The following is a 24,676-nucleotide window of genomic DNA, read 5'->3' as shown; positions in this document are numbered from 1 at the left end:
GAGTGAAAGTGACATCATATGGGATTCCCCTCAGGAAGTGATGTCATGTGAAAGGTTAATGTTATAATTAAGACTTGGGCTTTCACAAGATTACATCATGTCTTGTGAAAATAGCAAAATGGCTATTAATATTTGGGATTTCCCGGTGTTTTTATATAAGAAAATGTAAACACAATTCTTCACAGTTTATAGTGTTGATCTGGGCTAGCTAATATGCTTACAGTCCAATTCCTTCAAAGAAAGGAAATTGCTAACTAGAAATATTTTATGTAGTCAATGTACTACTCCCCTGCCTGCCATTGTTGTCGGAGAAGATCTAGAATATGTCAAAGAACGTACTTCTTGCAAGAAAGGAATATATATTCTTCTGTCGACTTGCTGAAGTCTGGTTTATGAAACAACACATCTGTCAATATATTAAAGTGGGGACAACTGCATCGCAGTCCTGCTTCCTGAAGATATTATGTGAAAGGCGGAAATAGCACCATTTTTGGCCCCCACATATATGTGGGGCTTAAATGTTATCATCCAAATGGTTGTTTGTTTCCTTGTTTGTTTGTTTCTTTCTTTGTATCTTTGTTTGTTTGTTTGTCTGGGCGGAAGCAAATTCATTATTCCACTCTGCAGCTCCAACGCAATGGCCGATCAACTTCATTATTATGTTTTCAGGGTTATTAGGAGTTAAGAAAACCTAATAATGATAATATTGATAAGCTTATTTACGCATGATACCATAACATATCGGATTAAATGTCATACAAATATCGAACTCGCCGTTGGCTCGTCCGATATTTTTATGACTCATCCGATATGTTATGGTATCATGCTCAGCCATCCAATATTATATCAAACTTGGTACGGTGATAGTATATGGTGGCCTCATGTGCTGTATACTTTTGTGTCATGTTATTTGCATATTTATGAATATTATGAGCTCATTTACATATTTTGCCTTCATTTCCATTAATCCACTCGCCAGCTTCAACGCAATCACCGATCAACTTCATACTGGGTATTGTGATAGTATATAGTGGCCTCATGTAGTTTTGTGGGGGCCACTTTAATTACGAACCGCGTAATTCTAGTTGTAGAAAGCAGCGCAAGGGGATAAGCGTTTGGAGAAAGCAGCGCAATTAAGGGGATGAGCGTTTGGAGAAAGCAGCGCTTGGTAATAAGTGTTTGGAGAAAGCAACACCATTTTTGTGTGAGGATTTTATCCGCAAGGATATTTATCAATGCAAGTGTACAATGGACTTTGCTGATTTTCGCAGGACAAGTGAATAAGGATATATGCATCAGCTGTCCAGAACATTGCAAGAACTCTATGTTACCATCAAGAAGAAGAAGAATGCTGGCTAAGTACTGATTAGTTTAAAGAATAATTATATTTGATTATTATGTATGTTCATTTGGGGCCACCGCCCCCCCCACTGGCTACGCCACTGATGGCATTACATCATGTATGAGTGATCTCTCTGACTGGATATAATATGTGGAAAATAATTGTTTGGTTAGTGTTAAAAGGGCTACATGAAGAGATAAATATTGGTTAATGGTTTTCATATTAGGATAACAAACTAATTTTTTCCCATTTTTCAAATTAACTGTGAATGATCCTAGCACTTCAGAATAGGTCCGGCAGTGGTTCTTCAAAGTTGCCGAAAACTTTTTAACAGATATCGGGCTGATATCAATATCGGGCTGATACAATATCCGATCTGATAATCGGTTGAGCCCTAGTTAGTGTAGATATTCCAAAAATCTGCAAATTTTGCAGCTACATGTAAATCAACCTTTGTTTTGTTCACAAAATAAAAATAATTTGATTAATTTCATGACAGACTGATACTTAGCCAAAAAAAATTATTATGTTTGGTTGCCCTCAGCGACCGACCAAAAAAAATTAGAAATCTTGGGTCTGGTTTTTTTTTTCTTATCACTTTTTTAGAAGAAACCTTAAATTTGGACAGTATCACTATCAAGGACATTTTTACTTGTTATTCACCCATTTTATTTATTATGCATATTTGATCAGTCCAAAAACGCACAATTTTTGTGTCAGTTCCTGCAGAACTGACACCTTTAGTACAGGTTTGACGATCACGTGACAATTCGAATCATCATATCGAAATATCACGTGCTCTGTAAAAATATCAATATCGATATCGATACTATTCGTCAATTCAGCCCCAAACCATTGCATTCGGTCACAAACCAATTTGTTGTAATTTGTGCAATAACCCTCTATCTTTTAAACCAAATATCCAAAGAGTCGTGCGATGTCGAACTTTTCCTCTGGTCATAAAGAACAAAACATGTCAGCGGCGTATCTGTACGTAGTCATGCAGTTTGTAACCCTCACAACACGGGCTTCCGGTCCTAGGAAATGGAATATTACTGATAAATATATAAAGATGGCAAAATCAGTAAACCAGTTTAAGTTACAAATAAAGAAAAGTCTAATAAAAATTACATCTAATATTTAGGGATTATTTAATGACCTCACCCATCCCCCCCCATCTCCACTCCAACTATCAATTTTCTTGTGTGGACTGTGGAATATCTATATGAAATGTTATAAATATTTATATTGGAGTCTTTCTTTGCATGTTCTTCTCCTCTTTCTTTTTTCTTTTATTTGTTAACTTTGTGTAATTGTATGTTGTAACTTAAGGCAGTGTAAGGGGTGCTCGCTTCAGGCCTTTGGGCCTTTTGAGCATCTCCTCATTCAAATGTTGTGTCTTTTATATTTTGTATGTTGATTTGAATGAAAATAAAATGATGATGTATGATGATGATGATGATGATGTACATCATTTCCTACAGAGTTGTGAGATATGTCAAACTTTTCCCTTGGTCATAAGGAACAAAAAAGGTCAGTGGTCGCATATCTGTAGGATCATTGGTTAATGAGATATAGGCCTAGTCACTTTTTTTTAATTTTGTGCACTTAACCCTCTATCTTTTTAACCAAATATCCTCGAGTCGTGCCATATGTCGATTTTTTTCCTCTGGTCATAAGGAAAAAAAAGTCAGTGGTCGCATATCTGTAGGATCATCGGTTAATGAGATATAGTCACTTTTTTGTACGTTGTGCACTTAACCCTCTTTTTTTTTTTACTTCTGGATATCGTTTGGAGTCAAATGATTTTTCATTTTAAAGCTTATGATATATTTTCTAAACACGAAATAAAACAAAATTGACCGCAAGCCGACTTTACAGCTGTTTCGAGATGGACGGTCACATATATTCATTAACATATTAAATCGTTTATCCCTTTTGGTCAATATCGAATTGGTTTGTGGCTGACTTAGCTTGGGGCCAAATGCATGAATTGGCATATGGCCAAGTCAACTGTGGACTAATTGATTTGGCGAATCGATCTGCTTCCATGCTGACCAGGAAGTGCCGAAAAATTACGTACTTTTACAAGGCAAAAAGCAACTTTTCTAGGCATTGTTGACATGGTGCCTTCGCCCAAAAAGGTTTCCTACTATAAAGACCTAACTTTTGAGATGGTTTGTATGTTTGAAGGTGCAAAATTAACAATAAGCTTAAAATCATGGCCCGGTTTACCGCCGAGTTTTGCAAGTCATCAGACACTTATCTCTGTCTTGATAATATCGACATAAGTCTTGATAGTAATACTCTGTTTTACTTAGCCTATATCTGGTGGCAGCAGCATTTTCTGATAATACACGGGGGAACTGACGGTACTGTCCACATCTTTTTTTTTTCTTTCTTTCTTTTTCAGTTTTTTTGTATTTTATCAGTAGTCCTACTTAGAGCTTGTGTGTTAGAGAAAGCATTAAAATACATTCAGGAAAAAATACAACTCGAACCAAAGATGAAGGCTCCATTTCAAAATCAAAATTAAAAAAAAAAAAACACACACACCAGACAATGAGCAGGTTCAAAGACCCACAGAAGGAAGATGACAAAACAGAGTCCTGACCCTATCCGAATCCTATTTTGACCTTTACACAAATAAACCACCAGCCCCCTTCTTCATCACATACAATAATTTTATAAAAACATCCAGCATGTCCAGTGTTAATTAAACAAAAATCTTTTTGTATTGCGCTGGTATAGGAGTTGTAAGGGCCTGATACTTTGCTGATATCGAATGATGAAATTAGCCATCTTCCTCCTGTGAAAAAATTTGAAGAATAGAAGGCTGACGTTAAGCCAAGTGTATAATTAGGCCTATTTAATGATAAAATGAACTACCACTAAATGTTCTTGTCAGTGCTGCAGTGCAAAACTTCTCTTTAACATTACATTAAAATAATAGTTACATTGTAAATTGGAACTGACACCAATTTTTTTCAGGAATACTTGTTTACCGTAAAATGATCAACATTTGTCAATACTAGCCTTTTCAAAATGGAGGAAAAATGGAGGAAATGCCCAAGAAAAAGAAAAAGGATCGCCACACCGACCCTCCAAATTTTTGTCTTGGAAGGGCAAGCAAACAATTTTTGAAAGCGGTCGAACGCTTTTGAAAAGTCTAGTAAAACAGCATCGACTTGCTTTTTTTTCTTCAAAATATTTTGCAATGTCACTGATTGTAGTGACAAGTTGAGTGTCACAGCCCCTTCTTTTTCTAAAGCCATGTTGGGCTTCAGCAAGAATATTGTGTTGGTCCAAGTGAGATTTGTTCCAAGATCTTACAGCATATTGAGGTCAATGCAATTGGTCTGTAATTACTAGGTGAATTTTTGTTACCTTTTTAAAAAATTGGAGTGATGTGCGACATGAGCCAATCAGTAGGGAGTTGGCCTGTGTCCAAGCTCTGGTTGAAAATGGCTGCCAGAATGGGAGCTAATTGCTCGACGCACTCTTTCAGTATTCTAGCAGGAATTTTATCAGGTCCTGGGGACTTGTTTGGTTGCAGGTCTGTGAGAAGCTTTTTCACCCCTCTGGCATGACTGTAATGGGTGGCATCTCAGGGTATGGCATCCCAGCTTCAGTTGGGATGGTTGTGGTGTCCTCCTGTGTGTAAACTGACTTGAAGTAATCATTTAAGATTTCTGCCTTGTCCTGACTGTTGTCAGTTGTAGTGTTCCCATAAATAAGAGGTGGGATGCCTCCATTGTCAATTCTTTTAGATTTTACAATTTTCCAGAATTGTTTGGAGTTTTGGTGCATGTTATCAGACATATTGTTGTTTATGTAATCCCCTTGAGCATGTCTGAGTTGTTTCTTAGTTTGTTCTGTATGTTTTAAAAGCAGTTTCATCTTCTTCTAAGTTTGATTTCTTTTGTTTATGGTCGTGTGTCTTGAGCTCGCCACCAAAAAAAGGTGGCGACGTTACATTTTGCCAAAGTCGACTCAAAACAAAATGATGATATCTCTGTCAAGCAAGAAGTTATTGTCATGCTTGTGGTATCATTTTATTGCTAAATAAAATACACTTTCAACCCTGTAAAAAGAAATACTTGAACTTTTTTAATACTAACACTGTGCTTCATAGAATTCAGATTGGGCAGGGTGGCGGTGGTGGGGGATGTGGTGGTGGGGGATGTGGTACACACAAACTCTATGGGATTGGTATTTTTAGTGCGTGATCTGCTTCTGTAAAGGCTGTAAATTGGATTTGGACTCTATTTAGCATCTAAAAGACTCATGGCCTTACAGTTAAACAATTCTACTAATTGTTTTTAATCATTTATGATTGGTTTAGTCTAGAAAATACAAACTTTTCCATACAAAACTACCCGTTGTCATATTAAACACTGTAGTAAGTAATGCAGATGTCTTCAAAATCTAAAAGTTACTGTAAAATTTTAATTACTTATCCTATCATAGTCAAAGCCTTTCAAAGATTTTCTGAAGGAAATTTGACGAGGAATCTAAATATGGACATATTTTTTCTTATTGGGTTAGGGGAAAATGTTTAGGTTCAAAATATGTTGAATTGTAAAAAATCTAACATACTTTGGGACACCCTATATTCCGAGATTACCAAACAGCTGTGATTTCGGTTTCTTCCAAAGTCAGTTGGCTCTCCATATCCTCTAACCAAATGAATGTTGTTTACTTCCAGTTTATTACTTTAAGTTGGTAATAAGCAATGCATTGAGTGACCCATTTTTTATCAAAATCTTTTTTATTCCACCCTGTATAACTTGCAAGTCACCCTGTATAATGAGTTGAAATGTATATATTTGAATTGCTTATGCCTTCAGCTTTCCAAAAATGTATACTTTTGCTAGTTTAGGGTTGATGATTGTCGAGATAATCTAATTAGAAACCCGGTTGGTGTAAAAATTCATAATATTTGTCATGTAACGCTATTGGGTGGCGAGTTCAACAATTGTGTCAGGTTTTTGGTTTAAAATTTGGTCTCATATGAACAGTTCAAATCCTATTGCAACCATTATTATGTTTTGATGAATCCAAGTATGTGAAAATATTGGATCCAAAACATGATAATGATAAGGGCTGTGCAATAATTATTTACCCCGGGTAAAATTTCAAACGGCTCGCCAAAAATCGCTTGCCCCCCTCTCGGCCCGCCAAAAATTGCTTGCCCCCCCCTCTGGGCCCGCCAAAAATTCTTTGCCCCCCCCCTTGAACATGCCAAATTTTTGGGATCCCAATTTGCAAACCTTAAATGGTCTAGATGTATGTTGCGGCGCAGCGAAACAGGAAAATTTGCATATTTAAGCGTTTCCGTACTGTTTTCCCAAGCCTTTTTAGAGTGTTTAATTAAAAAGGCGCCTGCCAAAAATCGCTTGCCCCCCCCTCTCGGCTTGCCAAAAATTGCTTGCCCCCCCCCTTTCGGCTCGCCAAAAATTTCTTGCCCCCCCCCCCCAATTTTACCCTCCCCCAGGGCTCATAATTATTGCACAGCCCCTAAAGTTGGATGCTTTACACCCAATATTTATTGGTCTCGCTGTATTGGATTTGACTACATTGTACGTCTTGTCCAATATTTTAAAACTCATAGCTCGACCAATAAATAGGGGCTCAATCGATCCAATTTTATCAAACTTGGGTCATATCTGCACTATGGGATCCTTCATGTATTGGGGGTGTTCACTGTTATACAGAGGTCAAAAGTCATTTGAGATCAAGTTGTAAAATAGCATTATGGAAGACTTTTTGTTTAAAAAATTTGATTTCATACGATCAGTTTAAATCTGGGACCACCGTTCCTATTTTTACTTTTTTTTTTTCTTGCACAGCCGCCATCGGCGCTTGTGCACTATTTTACAGCGTTCTTACCTAGCTGGGGGTTTACACCCCCCAGCTAGGTACTGTCTATCCATTCTTTCTTCTGGCAACAAACTGCACATTTTTTGCTCTAGCTCAGACATGCTTTGACCGATTTTGACCTAACTTGGTCACAACTATCATTGACCACGGCCATACACGTCACCTGACTTTTAGTAGGTTAAAGGTTACAGAGGGGTCAAATAGGCCAAAACTGTAATTTCAGCTAAAGATGCTTCTTCCCGTACATGTAACATTCTACAATGATGTCACTTGCACATAAGCATCGGCTATACCCACTGCCCATAGGGTGTAAACAGAATTGGGATCAAAGGTCATTAAGGGGTCATTTCTGGTATATAACCAAATACCTTCAAAATGCTTCTTCTGCCACATATTACATAGCACAATGACGTCACTTGCACATATGCATCGGCTTACCCAGTGCCTATAACTTGTATACAGAATTGGGGTCAAAGGTCATTAAAGGGCAAAATCTTACAATTGCTAAATCTGGACATCTATAAGGGTATGGGGTCAAACTCGGTGACAACAAATCTCATGACCAGGGGAACATTTTGCAGGGGTCAAGTCAAAGGTCATGCAGAGGTCAAATTTTAGAAATGCATTTTCTAGACATCTGTAAGGGGTACGGGGCTCAAACTCGGTGACAAAAAACTTAATGACCAGGGGAATATTTTGGAACACTTTGCAGGGGTCAGGTCAAAGGTTATTTGGGTCAAATCTTATAATTTCATTTTCTGGACAACTGTAAGGGATATGGGGCTCAAACTCAGTTACAACAAATCTCATGACCAGGGGAACATTTTGCAGGGGTCAAGTCAAAGGTCATGCAGAGGTCAAATTTTAGAAATGCATTTTCTAGACATCTGTAAGGGGTGCAGGGCTCAAACTCGGTGACAAAAAACTTAATGACCAGGGAATATTTTGGAACACTTTGCAGGGGTCAGGTCAAAGGTTATCTGGGTCAAATCTTATAATTTCATTTTCTGGACAACTGTAAGGGATATGGGGCTCAAACTCAGTGACAACAAATCTCATGACCAGGGGAACATTTTGCAGGGGTCAGGTCAAAGGTCATGCACAGGTCAAATTTTAGAAATACAATTACTGGACATCTGTAAAGGTGCAGGTCTCAAACTCGGTGACAAACCTCATGACCGGGAAACATTAAGGTCAAAGGTCAGGTCAAACACCCCAGCTAGGTTTGTGGTCTATGACCACCATTTGCCACTAGTTCTTCTTCTTCTTCTTTCTTTCTTTCTTTCTTTCTTCTGTCAACATCATAATCAGCCATCGTAGCCACATGCTTTCAGGCATGATGACCATACTTGGTCAGTAGAACCGTTTGGTGGTGCCACAGATGTCACATGATCAACTTCTGGTCAAATGTCATCCACTTCCGGTCAATGGCCAAAACTTGGATTTTCACTCAAAATGCTACTCCTCCCACATATTACATAGCATCGTGACGTCACTTATACACATGCATCATCTATATCCAGTGTCTAAAAGTTCCTCACAGAATTTGGGTCAAAGGTCATTAAGGTGTCATTTCCGGTAAAAGTCTGAAAAATTTGTAAAAATATTCAAAAAATCACTGTCTTTACAAATTACATAGCAGAGAGTCGCCATTAGCACACATGCATTGCTACTATCCAGGGTCTTTAGGATACCTACTGTTTTGGGGTTAAAGGTCATTAAGGGGTTACTTCCGGTCAAAAACCAAAATTATCAAAAACGTTTAAAAATTTTTTATCTCAAAATGTAAACAGACCAGAGTAATATAATCATACATGAACCAGTGTTACTTGATGTATGCATGGTATTTTTATTTTGGGGGTCAAAGGTCATTAAGGGGTCACTTCCTGTTTTTAGCTAAATAACTTCAAGAATTTTTATTTCGACAACTAAACAAATTAGAATTTTATAATTAAAACTGGAACAATACATTTTGTTGGTGTACATAAGGTTTTTTTTTCATTGAGGTCAAAGGTCATTAAGGGGTCAAAAGGTCAATCATAAATTTTTTAAATCAAAATCCATGTATAAATTCGATTAAGCTGAAAATCACCAGGAATATTCCTTATGACATCCTAAGCACTATGTAATATTTTATGGGGTCAAAGGTAATTAAGGGATCACTTCCGGTTCTCACAGATTCGGGATCATAACTCATTTGTCACTGCTGGCTGTGCATCCTCGCGGTCGCAGGCGAACGCAATCAGATCTCGTTTTCTTTGTTTTTCATGGTTGAACTTTTATTGCACAAATGAATCAACCCGCGGAATCAACACATTGATCAATTAAATAATGTACATCTCCAACTAAATAGAGCTTCTGGAATCTTGGCAGCTATAACAAATAAAGAGAGATGATCATTGAAAGGCACAGTTGCATTGAAAAGAGGTTGATTGCTTGATCCAATAAATGACGAGGCCTTTGGGTGTTGTGAAAGATTAAACAAAGGGGGTTGATAGAAAGTTGTCAGTTTGTCACTCAAAAAGTTACATGTATGTTGGGTGATTGGGGGGAGGCACTAATTACAATGGACTCTTCCATTTAAAATCCACACTACCCCTGTGGAAGATTTTGGAAATTAATCTATCTAACTCAGTGGCGTAGCCAGGATTTTTTGAACCGAGGGGCACAACTTGTAAATGTACCGATGGAAATATTTTTTGCCGACGGAAGTTGTGATTTGTTGACAACAAAAAAAAAAGGTTGTCAGTTTGTCACTCAAAAAGTTACATGTATGTTGGGTGATTGGGGGGAGGCACTAATTACAATGGACTCTTCCATTTAAAATCCACACTACCCCTGTGGAAGATTTTGGAAATTAATCTATCTAACTCAGTGGCGTAGCCAGGATTTTTGAACCGAGGGGCACAACTTGTAAATGTACCGATGGAAATATTTTTTGCCGACGGAAGTTGTGATTAGTTGAAAAAAAAAAAAAAGGTTGTCAGTTTGTCACTCAAAAAGTTACATGTATGTTGGGTGATTGGGGGGAGGCACTAATTACAATGGACTCTTCCATTTAAAATCCACACTACCCCTGTGGAAGATTTTGGAAATTAATCTATCTAACTCAGTGGCGTAGCCAGGATTTTTTAACCGAGGGGGCACAACTTGTAAATGTACCGATGGAAATATTTTTTGCCGACGGAAGTTGTGATTTGTTGACAAAAAAAAAAAAAGGTTGTCAGTTTGTCACTCAAAAGTTACATGTATGTTGGGTGATTGGGGGAGGCACTAATTACAATGGACTCTTCCATTTAAAATCCACACTACCCCTGTGGAAGATTTTGGAAATTAATCTATCTAACTCAGTGGCGTAGCCAGGATTTTTTAACCGAGGGGGCACAACTTGTAAATGTACCGATGGAAATATTTTTTGCCGACGGAAGTTGTGATTTGTTGACAACAAAAAAAAAAAGGATGATAGGCGATACCAACATAAAAACACATAATTTATATGTAAAATTCAATTTCATTCACAATTTTTCATAATTTTTTGATAATTCTCCCTTTTTCTGTCCCCTGGGTGAATAATAGCCTATTGTTTAAAACCCAATTTTTTTCACCAACACCTTCCATCTACAGATGGCCTTACATGAACCAACGGCCATGACGAGCAGGGGGGCACCAGCCCCCCTGGCTATGCCACTGATCTAACTCATACTCCCCATGTATTAATGGCTGTACCTATATCTTCCACAACTGGAGTGAGTGTTTCAAGTAGAAGTTACCCAACTGTCTATTCTATTCGAAACCCATACTCCCTCTGTGGAAGACTTTAGCTAAATCTTCAACAGGGGTGGTGTGGATTTTAAGCCTAATGTAGATGGAATCACTGATCTGATTTTACAACTGTGTTTTATCAACAGAAAAGAAGAAGTTTGGGTACAAGAAGCAAAATTTGCCTTGGACCGCTTGAGATGTGAGGAGATGTGCAATCAATTGGAGGAGTATAGGCAAACACAAAAAGCTAAGTTTATTAAACTCCAAGAAGAATTGAGCAGGTTAGGATAATTGTCTATATATATGAAGAGCTTATTTCCAAACCGTGTTAAGTCCACCCACCTTCAAAATTGAGATTTTGATGAAAATGGGTAGTGAGTAACTAGGGCTATCCAGCAATGTGTTTGTTTTTTCCCAAAATTAGTCAAGTTCCGAAATATTGACACACAAAGTATCGATTTTTTTCCAAAACGTGTTAAGTCCAATCCAGTTTTGTAGCAAACTGTGTTAAGTCCATGAACACTGCCCTTGTGGGCAGCTTGTAAACAAGTAGCACGGCATAGGGCTTCCAATAGTTAATCGCCAACGTTCTTGTTTGGTCCTGAGACTAGTATACATGAATTTGGTCTGCATAAAAAGTTGTTGTTGTTGTTTTTTTTTTTTTTATTAGTAGGCTTAGTTTGTATGGGATTTCTGAAATATTTGATAGATACCTCCAGAAAGACATGAATAGGGTGGGAAGGGGGAGAGGGAGAGGCTGTGATGGTACAATTAATGTTAGAGGATGGTGGTAGAGTTAGTTTTTGATATTATTATTTTGTATGATTATCAAAATGTGCTACTAAATTCAAGGTATAATTTTAAAGTTAAAGGTATAAAAAAACTTACGACTGCCAATATGAGATTAGGGTGGCAGCATGGGGGAGGGGGAAATATTTGTGATAATGTGTTAAAACAAGTGGATATCAGGTCATCACTTATTGTCAGTGAAATGATGTTTATTTAATTCTGAGAAATGCAATTCAACTAAGTTTTGAATTTTGAACTATTTTAAACGTCGAATTTTGGTAAAAAAATGGGCAGTAGGAGGGGGTTCGAGATGCAAGGTGTTTTGTGGCAAAATTGTGTTTTATAGTAGAGAGAATCACATTTTGTATGTTTCTAATAAATTTGTTATCTTTTAAGACTAGTTTGAGAAAAATATGGTTAGTTCTGTGTTACAGATACTATGTTTTGTGTCAAAATGTGTTAAGTCCATGCCAGAAATTGCGTTTTGTGTCAAAACGTGTTAAGTCCATGCTATTTTTAAAACAAATTTAAAATTCATTAAAAAAAATCAAAAGTCTCTAGATTTTAACTTAACGTGTTTTTATGGTTATATATATGTCACCTTCACTTCACTGTAATTTTATAGAAATCGAACTTTTTTTCATTGCCATAAAGAAAATTCCTGATTTTCTTCAAAGTGAATCTTGTGGACTTAACACGGTTTGGAAATAAGCTCTTCATATATAATTCATAACCTCATTAATATACGCAGCAAGTGCGATCCAAATCAAAAGAGATTGATTGCTTGACCGCGCAGTCCCGCACACTTATAGCATGGTCATTAATAATAACTCACAATAACTCCTTAACACACAGAGACGCGCTACAATGACTTCTGCACACACGTGCGTGTATACGCTAAAGTGTTATGGCAACGCACACACACACTCCCCACGCTTCTGTGATTGGTAGCTCTTGTTGCCGCCACTAATGTGAAGTCCGCCTGAAGGAACAGAATTTTTTCTCGGGTGCTACTGCGCCCTTGGAAAAATACCTCAGCCCAAAACAAAACCCTCCAAAATACCGCGGCCCAATACAAAACCCTCCACTTTTCCACAATGACCTCAAAATAGATGGTGCACAGTTATTATAATTGTCTATTAAATTTAGCGATGCTACTCAGTTAATGGCACTCAAAAAATTGAAAGTGGTGAGAAAAACCTGAAAAGCGCAAGAATTTGGGCTAAAAATCTTCAACAGATGAGTTCAAATCCAAGAATATGGAACAGTAAGAAAACAAAAAGGGAAAAAATCTGAAAATGGCATCTCTGTTTTCTCTTTAATAAACACCACCATCTCTTGCTACAGTAGGAAAGACATATTGTGTAAAGATTAATTTTTTCACAGTGTCTGGGGAGTGGATTGTAAGGCGTAAAAACAAAGAAATCACTTAATAGTGCAAGTGTTAAGTGCTTTAAAAAGCTTCACCAATATTGATATTAAACCGGATGGTCCGGATGTCTAAATATATATCTTTATCTTATTGTCTGCAGTTTCAAGAGCCATCTAAAATCAGTTGGAACTCAGAAATATTGATTTCGAGATATAGCCAAACAAAGGAAATATTTCCTTTCGTTTCCTGTTGTTTTGGAAACTCAGTAATGGCTCATATATTTAGAACTGGTTGTTCAATTTCAATGGGGTCTTTTGTCTTTTGTAAAATACAGCTTTGTAAATGCTTTTTACTATCCTATAAGAAATTGAAAATTTAATATTTCTGAGTTCCGACTGATTTTGCTTGATCGCATCACATTTGTTCACCTTATAAGAAAAATTTGTTGTTGTTTTCCTCTTTGTGCTATGTTCATGTTCTTTGAATTTGTAATAGCACTATATTAGTGCTGGTATTATTATTATATTACTACTAGGCGGTTACCCGTATTTGGCAGTTCTCGGCTGGGCTCAATTACCTGGCTGACAGTGACTGTTCCCACCAAGTTTCATGCCCATCCGACAATTTTTACTTATTTGACCTCAGATGACCCCTGGTGACCCCGAAATGACCTTCCAAAAATTTGGCTCTAAATGTTGACTGTACCCACCAAATATTATGCCCATACAACAGTATTTACTAATTTGACCTCAGCTGACCCCTGGATGACCTCGGATGACCCTGAAATGACCTTCCAAAAATTTGGCTCTAAATGTTGACTGTACCCACCAAGTTTCATGCCCATCCAACAGTTTTTAGTAATTTGACCTCAGATGACCCATGGGTGACCCTGGATGACCCCAAAATTACCTTCCAAAAATTTGACTCTATATGTTGACTACTCACCAAGTTTCATGCCCATATGACAGTTTTTGCTAATTTGACCTCAGATGACCCCTAGATGACCTTGGGTGACCTTGACCCACTAACCAATACAAACTTGTTCTGTATGGGGTCAACCTGCACCCACCCACCAAGTTTGAGGAACATGCGACTCCCAGTCTCTGAGAAAATAGGCAGACAAACACACACACAGACACCCCGACACACAGACAGATAGACACACAGACGATGCGTATTATTATATAGATTACACACAAAGCGATTACCCAGGGTGCAATTGCTTCTCTCTTTTGCAGGTAGTTTATAGACATGAAGGAAAGCCCAATACATTATCATTATAGGTAGGCCCCTACATGTAGAGTGTCTTAGCTAGAATTTGAAGAAGTACTTGTAATTTTCACCAAAACATTCTTTTGCAGGCCTGCACCCCCTCCCCAAATGTATACAAAAAAGGCCAAAATATCACAAATTGCGAGTGTGTCGAGCCAAAAAATCAAGTTTTTTATGCTTATTTTGTCAAAAAGGTCCAAATTAAGGGAAGAAAGTCCACTTTTCACAAAATTGCCCTCCCCTTGGGAAAAAAAGTCCATTTTTTCAAAATCAGCACCCTCCCCCACAAAAAAATCCTGGGGGCACAGGAATGCTCTAGGGGTTCAATCAGTTCAAATAGGTATTGCTATAGCCTTCATGTATTAGTCTGGTCTTATTTAGAATTCACAGACAGAACTTAGAATATATGTGACCCATTCTGATTTTGAATCTTTAATGTAAATGTCATCTTTAGAAGCCTCAAGCCTATAACTCAAAACCATGTCTGGCGACTTGTTCCGGGTTTTGTTAGACTGGGTCAGTGACCGTCACGTACAGGGGTCGCATCTGACGCGTCCAGGGACTCCATATTTTTTTATTTTGGCCATTTTGGACTCCTTAAATCACAAGTTGAAAGTGACCAAAGGGTCCAATAAAAACCTTAATTTTACATGCACAGAGGTGAAATCAGTATAAAGTTTAGAATTTCGGACAGATGGACTCCTTAAATTCTCATTGGACCCCTTAAATGTTGGTTTTGCAGGTAGCAAAGGTAAATTGGACCCTTTGATTTTTTTTGCTTGCTACCCCTGGTCACGTATGTCAGAGACATTAATCTTGCCTGTACTAGGAGCAAACTGCCTGTCCAAAACAATGGATGGACAAGTAGCTGCATGCATTGCTAAGACATCATCAGGGCAATATGTTTCCTGGTTATTTGTTAGTCAGTTAATCTGTCTGAGTGTATGACCACAATTTCTCGACACTGATTATGTGATTTGGCAGTCTTCAAATTACATTATATTTTCATTGCTAACTATGCAAATTAGGAGGCTCATTTGCATAAATCAAAAAGCTTGTGAACATTATTTCTATTAAAAGTTTGTTTGGCTTATATAAGGCGTAAATTATTTGGCTTTTGTTACTGCGCGCGTTAATAAAGTCCAAACTCACGCTCGCATAAATTCACAAAAGCGTGCGCCAGTCACGCATTATGCAACACACAACTAGGGTAAGCATTGCGCCCAACAGCGTGCATGCCATTCTATATCAATACACGGTGTTATGAGCCATATTTTTCCACCTTATATAAACCAAACAAATTTTAGGACATGTATGGCATGCCATATTGGTAGCGAAACCTTGTGGAAAGAAGGATTATGGACCTCTTCCTCGTCCTCATCTGATGAAATTTTCAAAAGGCAATATTACTGCAGGGCTCCTTTCCTGGGGTCTCACGTCTCTCTTATTCCCCATACAGCTCCCCTATTATGACTCTCTTAATTAAATCACACTTGTTATACTATTCAATCAATCAATCAGATTTATTTTATTTCCATCAAAAATTACAACAAAATACAATAATTATAAAAAGTACAACACGATGGAGGAGGTACAACGATAAGCTTTAAGCCTGTAAATGCTGCACCCCTGTATAATTAAATTACACAAATTAAAACAGAACAAAAACAAAAGCGAGGATCTGTAGCCAAAAATGTAAACACAAATATAATGAATCAATCAACTATTGTTACTCTCTTTTAATAACTTTTTTATTTTATTTTGTAATCTTTATTTTAAAGCTGTAGAGTGCCTACCCTACATGTTATTTTTGTTTAACTTTTCAAATTTGAGCCGGGGTGTTAAGTGCATGGCTTCATTTCCAAATTTTTGTTCTGTGGTACACATTAAATACAGACAACAACAGGAGTGGAATGATAAAATCAACACTTTTCAAGGGAAGTTGAATTTTGAGCGCAAGAAGTTGGACGATGAAGAGAAACAACTGAGGCAATTGGGAAACTTGGAAGAGACTGAACAAAAAGACCAAGCTGATACAACTAAAGGAACTATAAGGTAAGTGTGTGGTATGACACAGTCCCAATAAAGTTTACCCAATGCTTTCTCTTGAGCACAGTTGTTCGATGTATATAGAATTGGCTTCATTATTAAGAAAATGCAAACTATAGATGGCGCTATTTATCATAAATCATATTTCTTAATTTGCAAGGGGTAGGTAATCAATACTGCCATTTAAACAGATGGAATAGGTGAAACAAGCAACAAAGAAATTTTATAAACATATTTCATCAAAAAAATAAAAGGAATTATTTTTATTAAAAGCCTGAAAGAGTAATTTCCAGTATCTAAATAGCGCCACCGATTTTGTCATAAATAGATACATTTTATATTTCCGAAAAAGCTTTAAAAATGCTGTGAAAGTGAATAATGTTGTAAATAAGGTGAAATTAAAGTTATGACTCAAAAGCATCTGTATACATTAGCCTAAAAATTGTGTTGTACGTGATGTCTTGTTTGAAAAACTAATAAATGATCACATCAAAGAACCATTGATGCTTGGTCGATCCTTAATTATTAATGAAATCAATTAAATGACTTGTTAATTATGATAATATATAAATACCTGTATTGACAATGATCAATATGAATTTAGCATTACCTCTGACTAATTAGTTGCTAGTTCATTAATAACAAGCATCAAAGCAGCATCGACGATTGATATAAGGATCGAACAAATTTGTTAGGTTTTAATGCTCTTGAGAAACAAGTTCAAGAGATGTCGACAGGCTGAATAGAAGAACATTGAAGAAAACATAGAAGAACAAGAAACCTTTTATAGTGGAAAGGACCTTATCGAAATTGGCTTGAGCGCACAATTCACGGTAGTGAGCACCAGGCGGTAGGAGCAACAAATTATTTTGATGATGCATGAGATTTTATTCATTTTCAAGCGTTTTGCATGAGATTTACTACCTAGGGTGAGATTATACTACCTTGGCGTGAGACCGTGAGAAAGTGACCCAATGCGTGAGACTCACGGCCAATGCCTGATAGTTGACAGCCCTGGTTAGCACATGATCGATACTGTCAATGAAATTGTGTATAGGTGCCAAGCACAGAGGAGAAAGAAAACAGAGCGTGTACCACCAGTCAAAGTCTCCGCATCATCCGTTAATGATATGAGGGCCGATTGTTCCATGACGTGCGACAGGCGAGACTTCTACGCAATTCCCGCGTATTTTCACGGTCTATCGCAAAAGCACACAACGCTCTATCGCGTATCTGCGAAGGCACGCATAGCGCTAAGCGTGATTGTTAGACACTGCACGATCGAACAATCGGCCCTCATGAATATCGAGAACTCACCGCATACAATACATGGGGACTTTGACTGGTGGTACGCTCTCTGTTTTCTTCCTCCTCTGCCAAGTAACTTGTTCCTTATTTCCTTTCAGATAGCCAAAAACTATTGTTAGCTTTATGGTTAATTTTAATTAATAAGCTGTATTAGACATATACTTGTTTGGCCATGTCCTTTAAAAATAAAAATTAGATCCACAGCAAAAATAAATTAAGACTAGAGCGGTTCTCGGCTTTCGCGGTTCTCGGCATTCGCGGTTCTCGGTAGTGTGGGTTGGTCCGTATGTGACGTTTCTGTTCAGAACCTTGTGTGACCCTTCCCCCAGAAAAAAATCATCCGCCACCACTGGTTATAACAAGGGCCTTGTAAATGCAACTGGTGAGACAGAGCCTCGAATGACGCTTTGTGTTTTCAGTCTGATTTCAGTTCCCTAACAGGTACAAAGTTTACGCATTATCATTAGGCCTACCAAGTATTGTATGTCCTATAATCTCTTATGTATGACATGGATCTTTACCATTATAATAAAAAAAAAAAAATATCATTTCAATACCCCAAACATGCGTTAAAAAAGACCATGTTTTACACATGCAACCTCAAGTTTAGACATATAATTTAATTTTCCCTAAACCCTCATGCACGGAAAAATCATGCCGCCACCATTGGTTATGACAAGGGCCTTTTAGGGTGCACACCAGTAAATAAGCCCCACTGACTTTCTGTACAGACAGGGGCCGGAAAACAACTCAGTTCTTCAAAACTTCCCTTTCTGCAAGCAGAAGGTCAGATGACGACATCCATTGTAAAAATTAATATATGGATTTCAGGATTTTTTTTTCCAGAAATATTGTAAAAAGTTCAACTTATAACCCATACAGCTAACGCCACCTCACAAACAGCTTGGTGTTTCTGAAATGTAACACATTTTGAAAGTCGTCATAAAAAGTCGGATCCTGCTAAATTTACACAGACAATCTAATGTACATGCCTAAATGATGATTAAATATGAATCAGGGCCTAATAGTTGCCTTTTAAGCCTTTTCTAATGTATTACATTAAGTCATATTGCACATTTCCTCGTTTCAAATACTGTTTTTCCTTCCAGGGTGTAGCTAGACTTCTCCGTACTCCACTTGCCAATTGTGCTTCTGGCTATTGCATTTAAGCTTAAAACTCTGATTATTATTTGTGCACAATTGATAGATTTTCACATCTAATCTTTTCAGTCACCGTCGCCCTCTGTTTGTTAGCTTCCCAAGTGGACTACTGACTTTGGATTGCGGATAACTTTTTAACACGGGATTCTATGGAGAGTTAGGCCAATTTCTGGCCTAACTAAAATTGGTCATGATGTAATGCATCTTTAAATGAATCTAGCTTGTGATTGGTCCCCCAGATATCGTTATTGATTGAACAAATTCATCAGGATCGGTAGAGTAAACTAGTAAACCAGAGTTCGTAGTATCTGATCCAAGAAAATGCACTTACTGTGTACGTTTCAACAACCACTGTTGTCTTTGTCAACACTTGATGAGGAGTGACTGCAATCTACTGACAACCAACGCTAGAGGGATATGTAAAATCAGGCGGTTTTTGGCGATTTTAGCCATTAAGCCCCCCACCGCATAAATCTGAAAGCCCCTCTGAGCCCCCTCCTGGAGACGCTATTGCAAAATCAATGGAGAGAAACTATACTACCTTGTTTCTTAATAAAATGTAACGGGTACATCAGGCAACTATGAGAGCCAAAAGGCCTCAAATTGAGCAAAGAAAGACATTAATTTTCACGTGCATTTCAACCAAGACGCTTCATTAGTGGTGTTCGCCCTTAATGTCATATTATCATGACCGTTTTATTTTGTTTTATGTTAAGGGCTGGGGTATGAACGTTTGGACAGTATTTATTGTGGGACATTAGAGCACATCAGACATATCGAATTGCATTCTGAATACTAAGAATGTCCTGATATCAAATAATTTTGATTTTTTGAAATTCGCAATGTAATACACATTTTATGACAAATCATTAAAAATTGATATTTTTGATATATAACAGTCCTCGAAGTAAATTTTATAAATTTAATGATACATTCTTTAAGTATATGTAGCTGGGAGGAAAGGCCGACGATCAATTGAAAATTTTGACCTTTCGTATTGAAGATATGGATTTCCCCCAAAAATAGGTCTTTTTGGGAAATAAAATCCATATCTTCAATATGAAAGGTCAAAATTTTCAATTGATCGTCGGCTTTTCCTCCCAGCTACATACACTTTAAGAATATGTCATTAGATTTATAAAATTTACTGAGATCATATAAACTACAACCAAAAAGAAAGTCTCCAGTAGTTCCATCCCCATTTAATCAGATTCGGATGAGTATATGGCAAAATAATTTATATAATAATTTTCTATACACTTTCCTCGAAGATTGATACCAAATTTGATATCAAAAGTTTAATCATCATGAGCAAAGGAGCCGTTGTTTGGAAATTAGTGCAATTTTAAAAATGACAAATTACAATTGACCACGCAAAAAATCAATGCATGGTATCAGCTTATTATGTGGCCTGAAGCATGCCCGTACAGGAATCATTGTACCCTTGCCTGCGCACAATTGAAAGAGCGGGTATTTGATTTGCATTTTGATATGCATGGCCAAACCTTTAACCTGCCGGCCTATTCAGGCGACGTAATTCTTGACACTCACGCTAGCTCTGCTACGTGATACAATTCCTATGTCATTTTTAAAATTGAACGAATTTCCAAACAAATGTTTCTATGCTCACGATGATTAAACTTTTGATATCAAATTTGGTATCAATCTTCAAGGAGAGTGTATAGAAAATTATTATATAAATTATTTTGCCATAAACTCATCAGAATCTGATTAAATGAGGATGGAACTACTGGAGACTTTCTTTTTTGGCTGTGTTTATATCAAAAATTTGAAAAATATCAAATTTTAATAATTTGTCATAAAATTTGCATTATATCGTGAATTTCAAAAAATGAAAATTATTTGATATGAGAAAGACATTCTTCGTATTCAGAATGCAATTCGATATGTCTGATGTGCTCTCATTACCCACAAAAAATACTGTCGAAACGCTCAAAACGCTCATTCCAGATCCCTTAAGTATATGTCATATTACATGTTTCACATTTGTACGATTTTAAATAATTCTTTATCATGTTTATAGGACATGCTCTGTTATATTTTTATATCCTCTTTTCATTCTTGAAAAGATAGATCATGCTTTTTATTTCACCCATTGGGTATTTCTTTATTAATTTGTGTTTATATGGCGATTTCAAGTGGGATAATAACTCCTGGATGACGTAAGCATAATGTTGATAGATTTAAATATCATTATAAATAGGCACTTAATAATAATGATATTGAAATAAATTGATAAATAGATAAATTAATAGATAAATAAATAAAAGATATATAAGCCTAGATAAATAATAAATAAATGATAAACTAGGAGTAAATTGCAAACATTAAATATCTTAGAGCAAATGAGCATTTAATAAGTTTTTATGACAAATATTTTGCCCCTTCTTGTATGCGTTTTATCATTATTTTATCTTTTACTAATTTTTTTGGGACATGCTCGCTTATTTATTTTTTATGTGTTCCTCTTATCATTTGTGAAGTATTTCTTTATTTTTGTTTTAGTACAAGTGATCACTGAGTATGTTTAACTGTGGAAATATCGGTAGATAAGGTGTTTTTATTTCACCCTTGAGTATTATTTATAAGTGTATCAACATACATTTCACATGTCATGATTTTTCATTGTTTTATTTTAAAGCAATTCTTTATTGGGGTGCATGCTCTCATATATTAGGTGGTTTTTTTTTTCATGTTCCTCTTGTCATTCTTGATAGATGGCTGTTTATTTATGTCGCGTGTTAAGTATTTTTTAAATTTTTGGTCGAAGTGTATAATTATCATCAGACACATGTCACATTTTTATGTATGATTTTGCATTATTTAATTTCAAATTATATAATTTTTTAAACGTACTAACGTAGTTCTTTATTTTTGTTTCTGTGAATATCATCCGAAAAGTAGGCCTCCTGCACATTATGATTTTGCCTTGGTTTATTTAACTCTTTACTGGGGTGCATGCTCTCTGCTGTTTTTTTTCATGTTCCTCTTATCATTATTGACAAGATAGCACCTGCTGTACGCTGTTTATTTATTTCATTTCCTAAATTATTTCTTTACTTGTGTTTTTAGATTTTGAAGTTTATATCATGATAGCACACGCTATGTTTTTATACCAACCGCGTTTTCTTTTTGAAAACAGTTCTTGTTTCAAATCCTGGTCCGCAATGTCAACATTCAGTTCGTTCATAAAATATGGCTATTTATTTATGTCGCGTGTTAAGTAGTTCTTTATTTTTTGCTCGAAGTGTATAAATATCATCAGACACCTGTCAAAATTTTTATGTATGATTGTTCATTATCTAATCTTAAAATATATAATTCTTTAAACTTATTTTTTTTTCTGTTTCAGTGAATATCATCCGAAAAGTAGGCCTCTACACATTATGATTTTCCTTGTTTTATTTAAACTCTTTATTGAGGTACATGCTCCTCTTATCGTTATTGACAAGTCATCACATGCTGTACGCTGTTTATTTATTTCGCCCTCATTTTCTTTACTTTTGTTTTTAGATCTTTAGTTCTTTATTTTTGTTTCTGTGAATATCATCCGAAAAGTAGGCCTTCTGCACATTATGATTTTTCCTTGCTTTATTTAACTCTTTACTGGGTGCATGCTCTCTGCTGGTTTTTTTCATGTTCCTCTTATCATTATTGACAAGATAGCACCTGTTGTACGCTGTTTATTTATTTCGCCCTAAATTATTTCTTTACTTTTGTTTTTAGATTTTGAAGTTGATATCATGATATCACACGCTATGTTTTATACCAACCGCATTGTCTGGTTAAAGACAGTTCTTGTTTTAAATCCTGAATACAATGTCAACATTCAGTTCGTTCACCTCACAATGCGGTGCGATGTTATATAACTGTATATATTGCAGGGTTGCCAAACCCGCGATGTAATAGGCCTAGGTCAATAGGATGAGTTTTGAAGATTTTCCTCGCGACAATTTCCTGTCCTATAGACACCAATTGATGGTTAAGAAAAATATTGCATGACTTCTCAACATTGGCTTACGCGACTTCTGGTAGTTTTTTTATCTCATAGAAACCAAAAAAAAAAAAAAAAATATTGGGCGACTTTTTTCAATGATTTGACCCATGGTTTGCCCTCATTTGTTTGGCAACCGTGGTCTGTGTTAAGTGAATATATTTCGTAAGAAAATAATTATCATAGACCATGTAGACAGAACGGACAATAGTCATAGGCGCTCTCCTCCATTTTGAGAAATATACTTTTACACACACACTACATTTATAATTAAAATGATCAGCCTTAAAGTTGTACCTTTTAGTGGGTTAAGCCAAACCTAAGTGGATGAAATATAAATCAACACTTCTGGCACTGATTGGTTTCCGTAGTTGTTATATGGAATACGAGCTGTCTGTAGCTACAAAATTGTCTGCAAATCGGCTTTTGCCGGGCCTCTCTTTTCGGCGTTTTTCTCATTAAATTAGGGTCCCGTTCAAATAAAAAATAAACTGGTGTCTAGATGTAATCACAGTTAACACACCAGGAAAATTATAGAATATACAACAACCTAGTTACACCTGTAGACTGCGAACAAACATGCACCTGGCCAGACCTGGCCGTAAAACAAAGTGTTCTCCCTACGGATACCCTTAAGGGTCACACAATAAAAAGAATTGGATTCAAAGTAGGGATGAGGCAAAATATCTATTTCTTCAAAAAAATACAGCAAGCTTTCTTTTTATTTTATATATCTCTCTGTTTGCGACTTCGAGCAGTACATCAACCATAGCTGTTGCAGAAACTGAAGATTGGTCATGCTCATCAAGCTCCTCTGCATCCTTTAGCCAAGTTGTCGTTAAGTTGGACAGGAAATGCGTAGTATGCGGTGACGTGGCTAACGGGATGCATTATCAGGCTCTAACTTGCGAAGGATGTAAGGTTTTCTTTCGTCGTCACTCCAAACAGAAGTCGGATTTGAAGAATTGCACTAAGTCACATGTATCGGACAAAAGATTTTGCGACATGGATTTGCAGACAAGAAAAACATGCAGCTTCTGCAGAATGAAGAAATGCATTGAAGTTGGAATGCAAATAGATCGTAAGTGTCAGTTTGTGTTTGCTGAATTTATACTTGATTGTTTTTGCAGAAAAGAGGATTTTCACGCATGCTCAGTGTTTCCGCTTTCAGAGCGTTTAGCTGATCAATCAATACAAATTACTGAGGCAAAATTGTTGTCGCTTTTGGGAGTTGAAGAAATCTCAACTCCGAGCTATGTTACTTGACACGTGAATGCATTCAAAACAATATATATATTTATTGACAGCAATTGATGTCCTAAAACTTATTTTGTGGCCGTTTGAATATATTAATTGTCGGTAATGCGATCGCCATGATCGCCCCCCCCTGCACAGCGATATTTCCCTCCCAAAAAATAGCGCCATCTCTTGATATACGGGAATGTTTGACGGCAGTATTTTGAGGCGTTTCCGAAACATCCCGAGTAACTGAACTATGAAAAACTATCCGTACAACAAATTTCAAAACAAAACCTGGCATATAGAAGATCATTTCACAACTCTCATATTCCCAAGAATACATACTGTATTGTAGAAAATAAATGGGTTGATACTTGAATAGATTCAAGCAATTTCCGAAGGGCTATTTTGATAAAATTTTCATCAAAGGCCAATATGATGATAACATTTTGTATTCCAATTTTACAATATTTTTCGAGTTTTG

The 24,676-nt window shown here is 36.6% G+C and overlaps 1 protein-coding gene across 1 annotated transcript in view; it reads left to right on the top strand.

Annotated features, from left to right (window-relative positions):
* LOC140160809 (vitamin D3 receptor-like) overlaps nt 1-24,676 on the top strand; it is an 85,799-nt gene that overhangs the window by 24,280 nt on the left and 36,843 nt on the right. The window contains exons 3-5 of the mRNA XM_072184118.1: nt 11,134-11,268; nt 16,317-16,475; nt 23,712-24,034. Coding sequence (XP_072040219.1) covers nt 11,134-11,268; nt 16,317-16,475; nt 23,712-24,034 — 617 coding nt within the window. The remainder of the gene's footprint in view (nt 1-11,133; nt 11,269-16,316; nt 16,476-23,711; nt 24,035-24,676) is intronic.

The sequence above is a fragment of the Amphiura filiformis genome, chromosome 9 (assembly GCF_039555335.1).
Source record: "Amphiura filiformis chromosome 9, Afil_fr2py, whole genome shotgun sequence".
Classification (NCBI taxonomy): Eukaryota; Metazoa; Echinodermata; class Ophiuroidea; order Amphilepidida; family Amphiuridae; genus Amphiura; species Amphiura filiformis.
The sequence above is the reverse complement of the archived record's forward strand: the minus strand, read 5'-3'. Positions and strand labels throughout refer to the sequence as shown.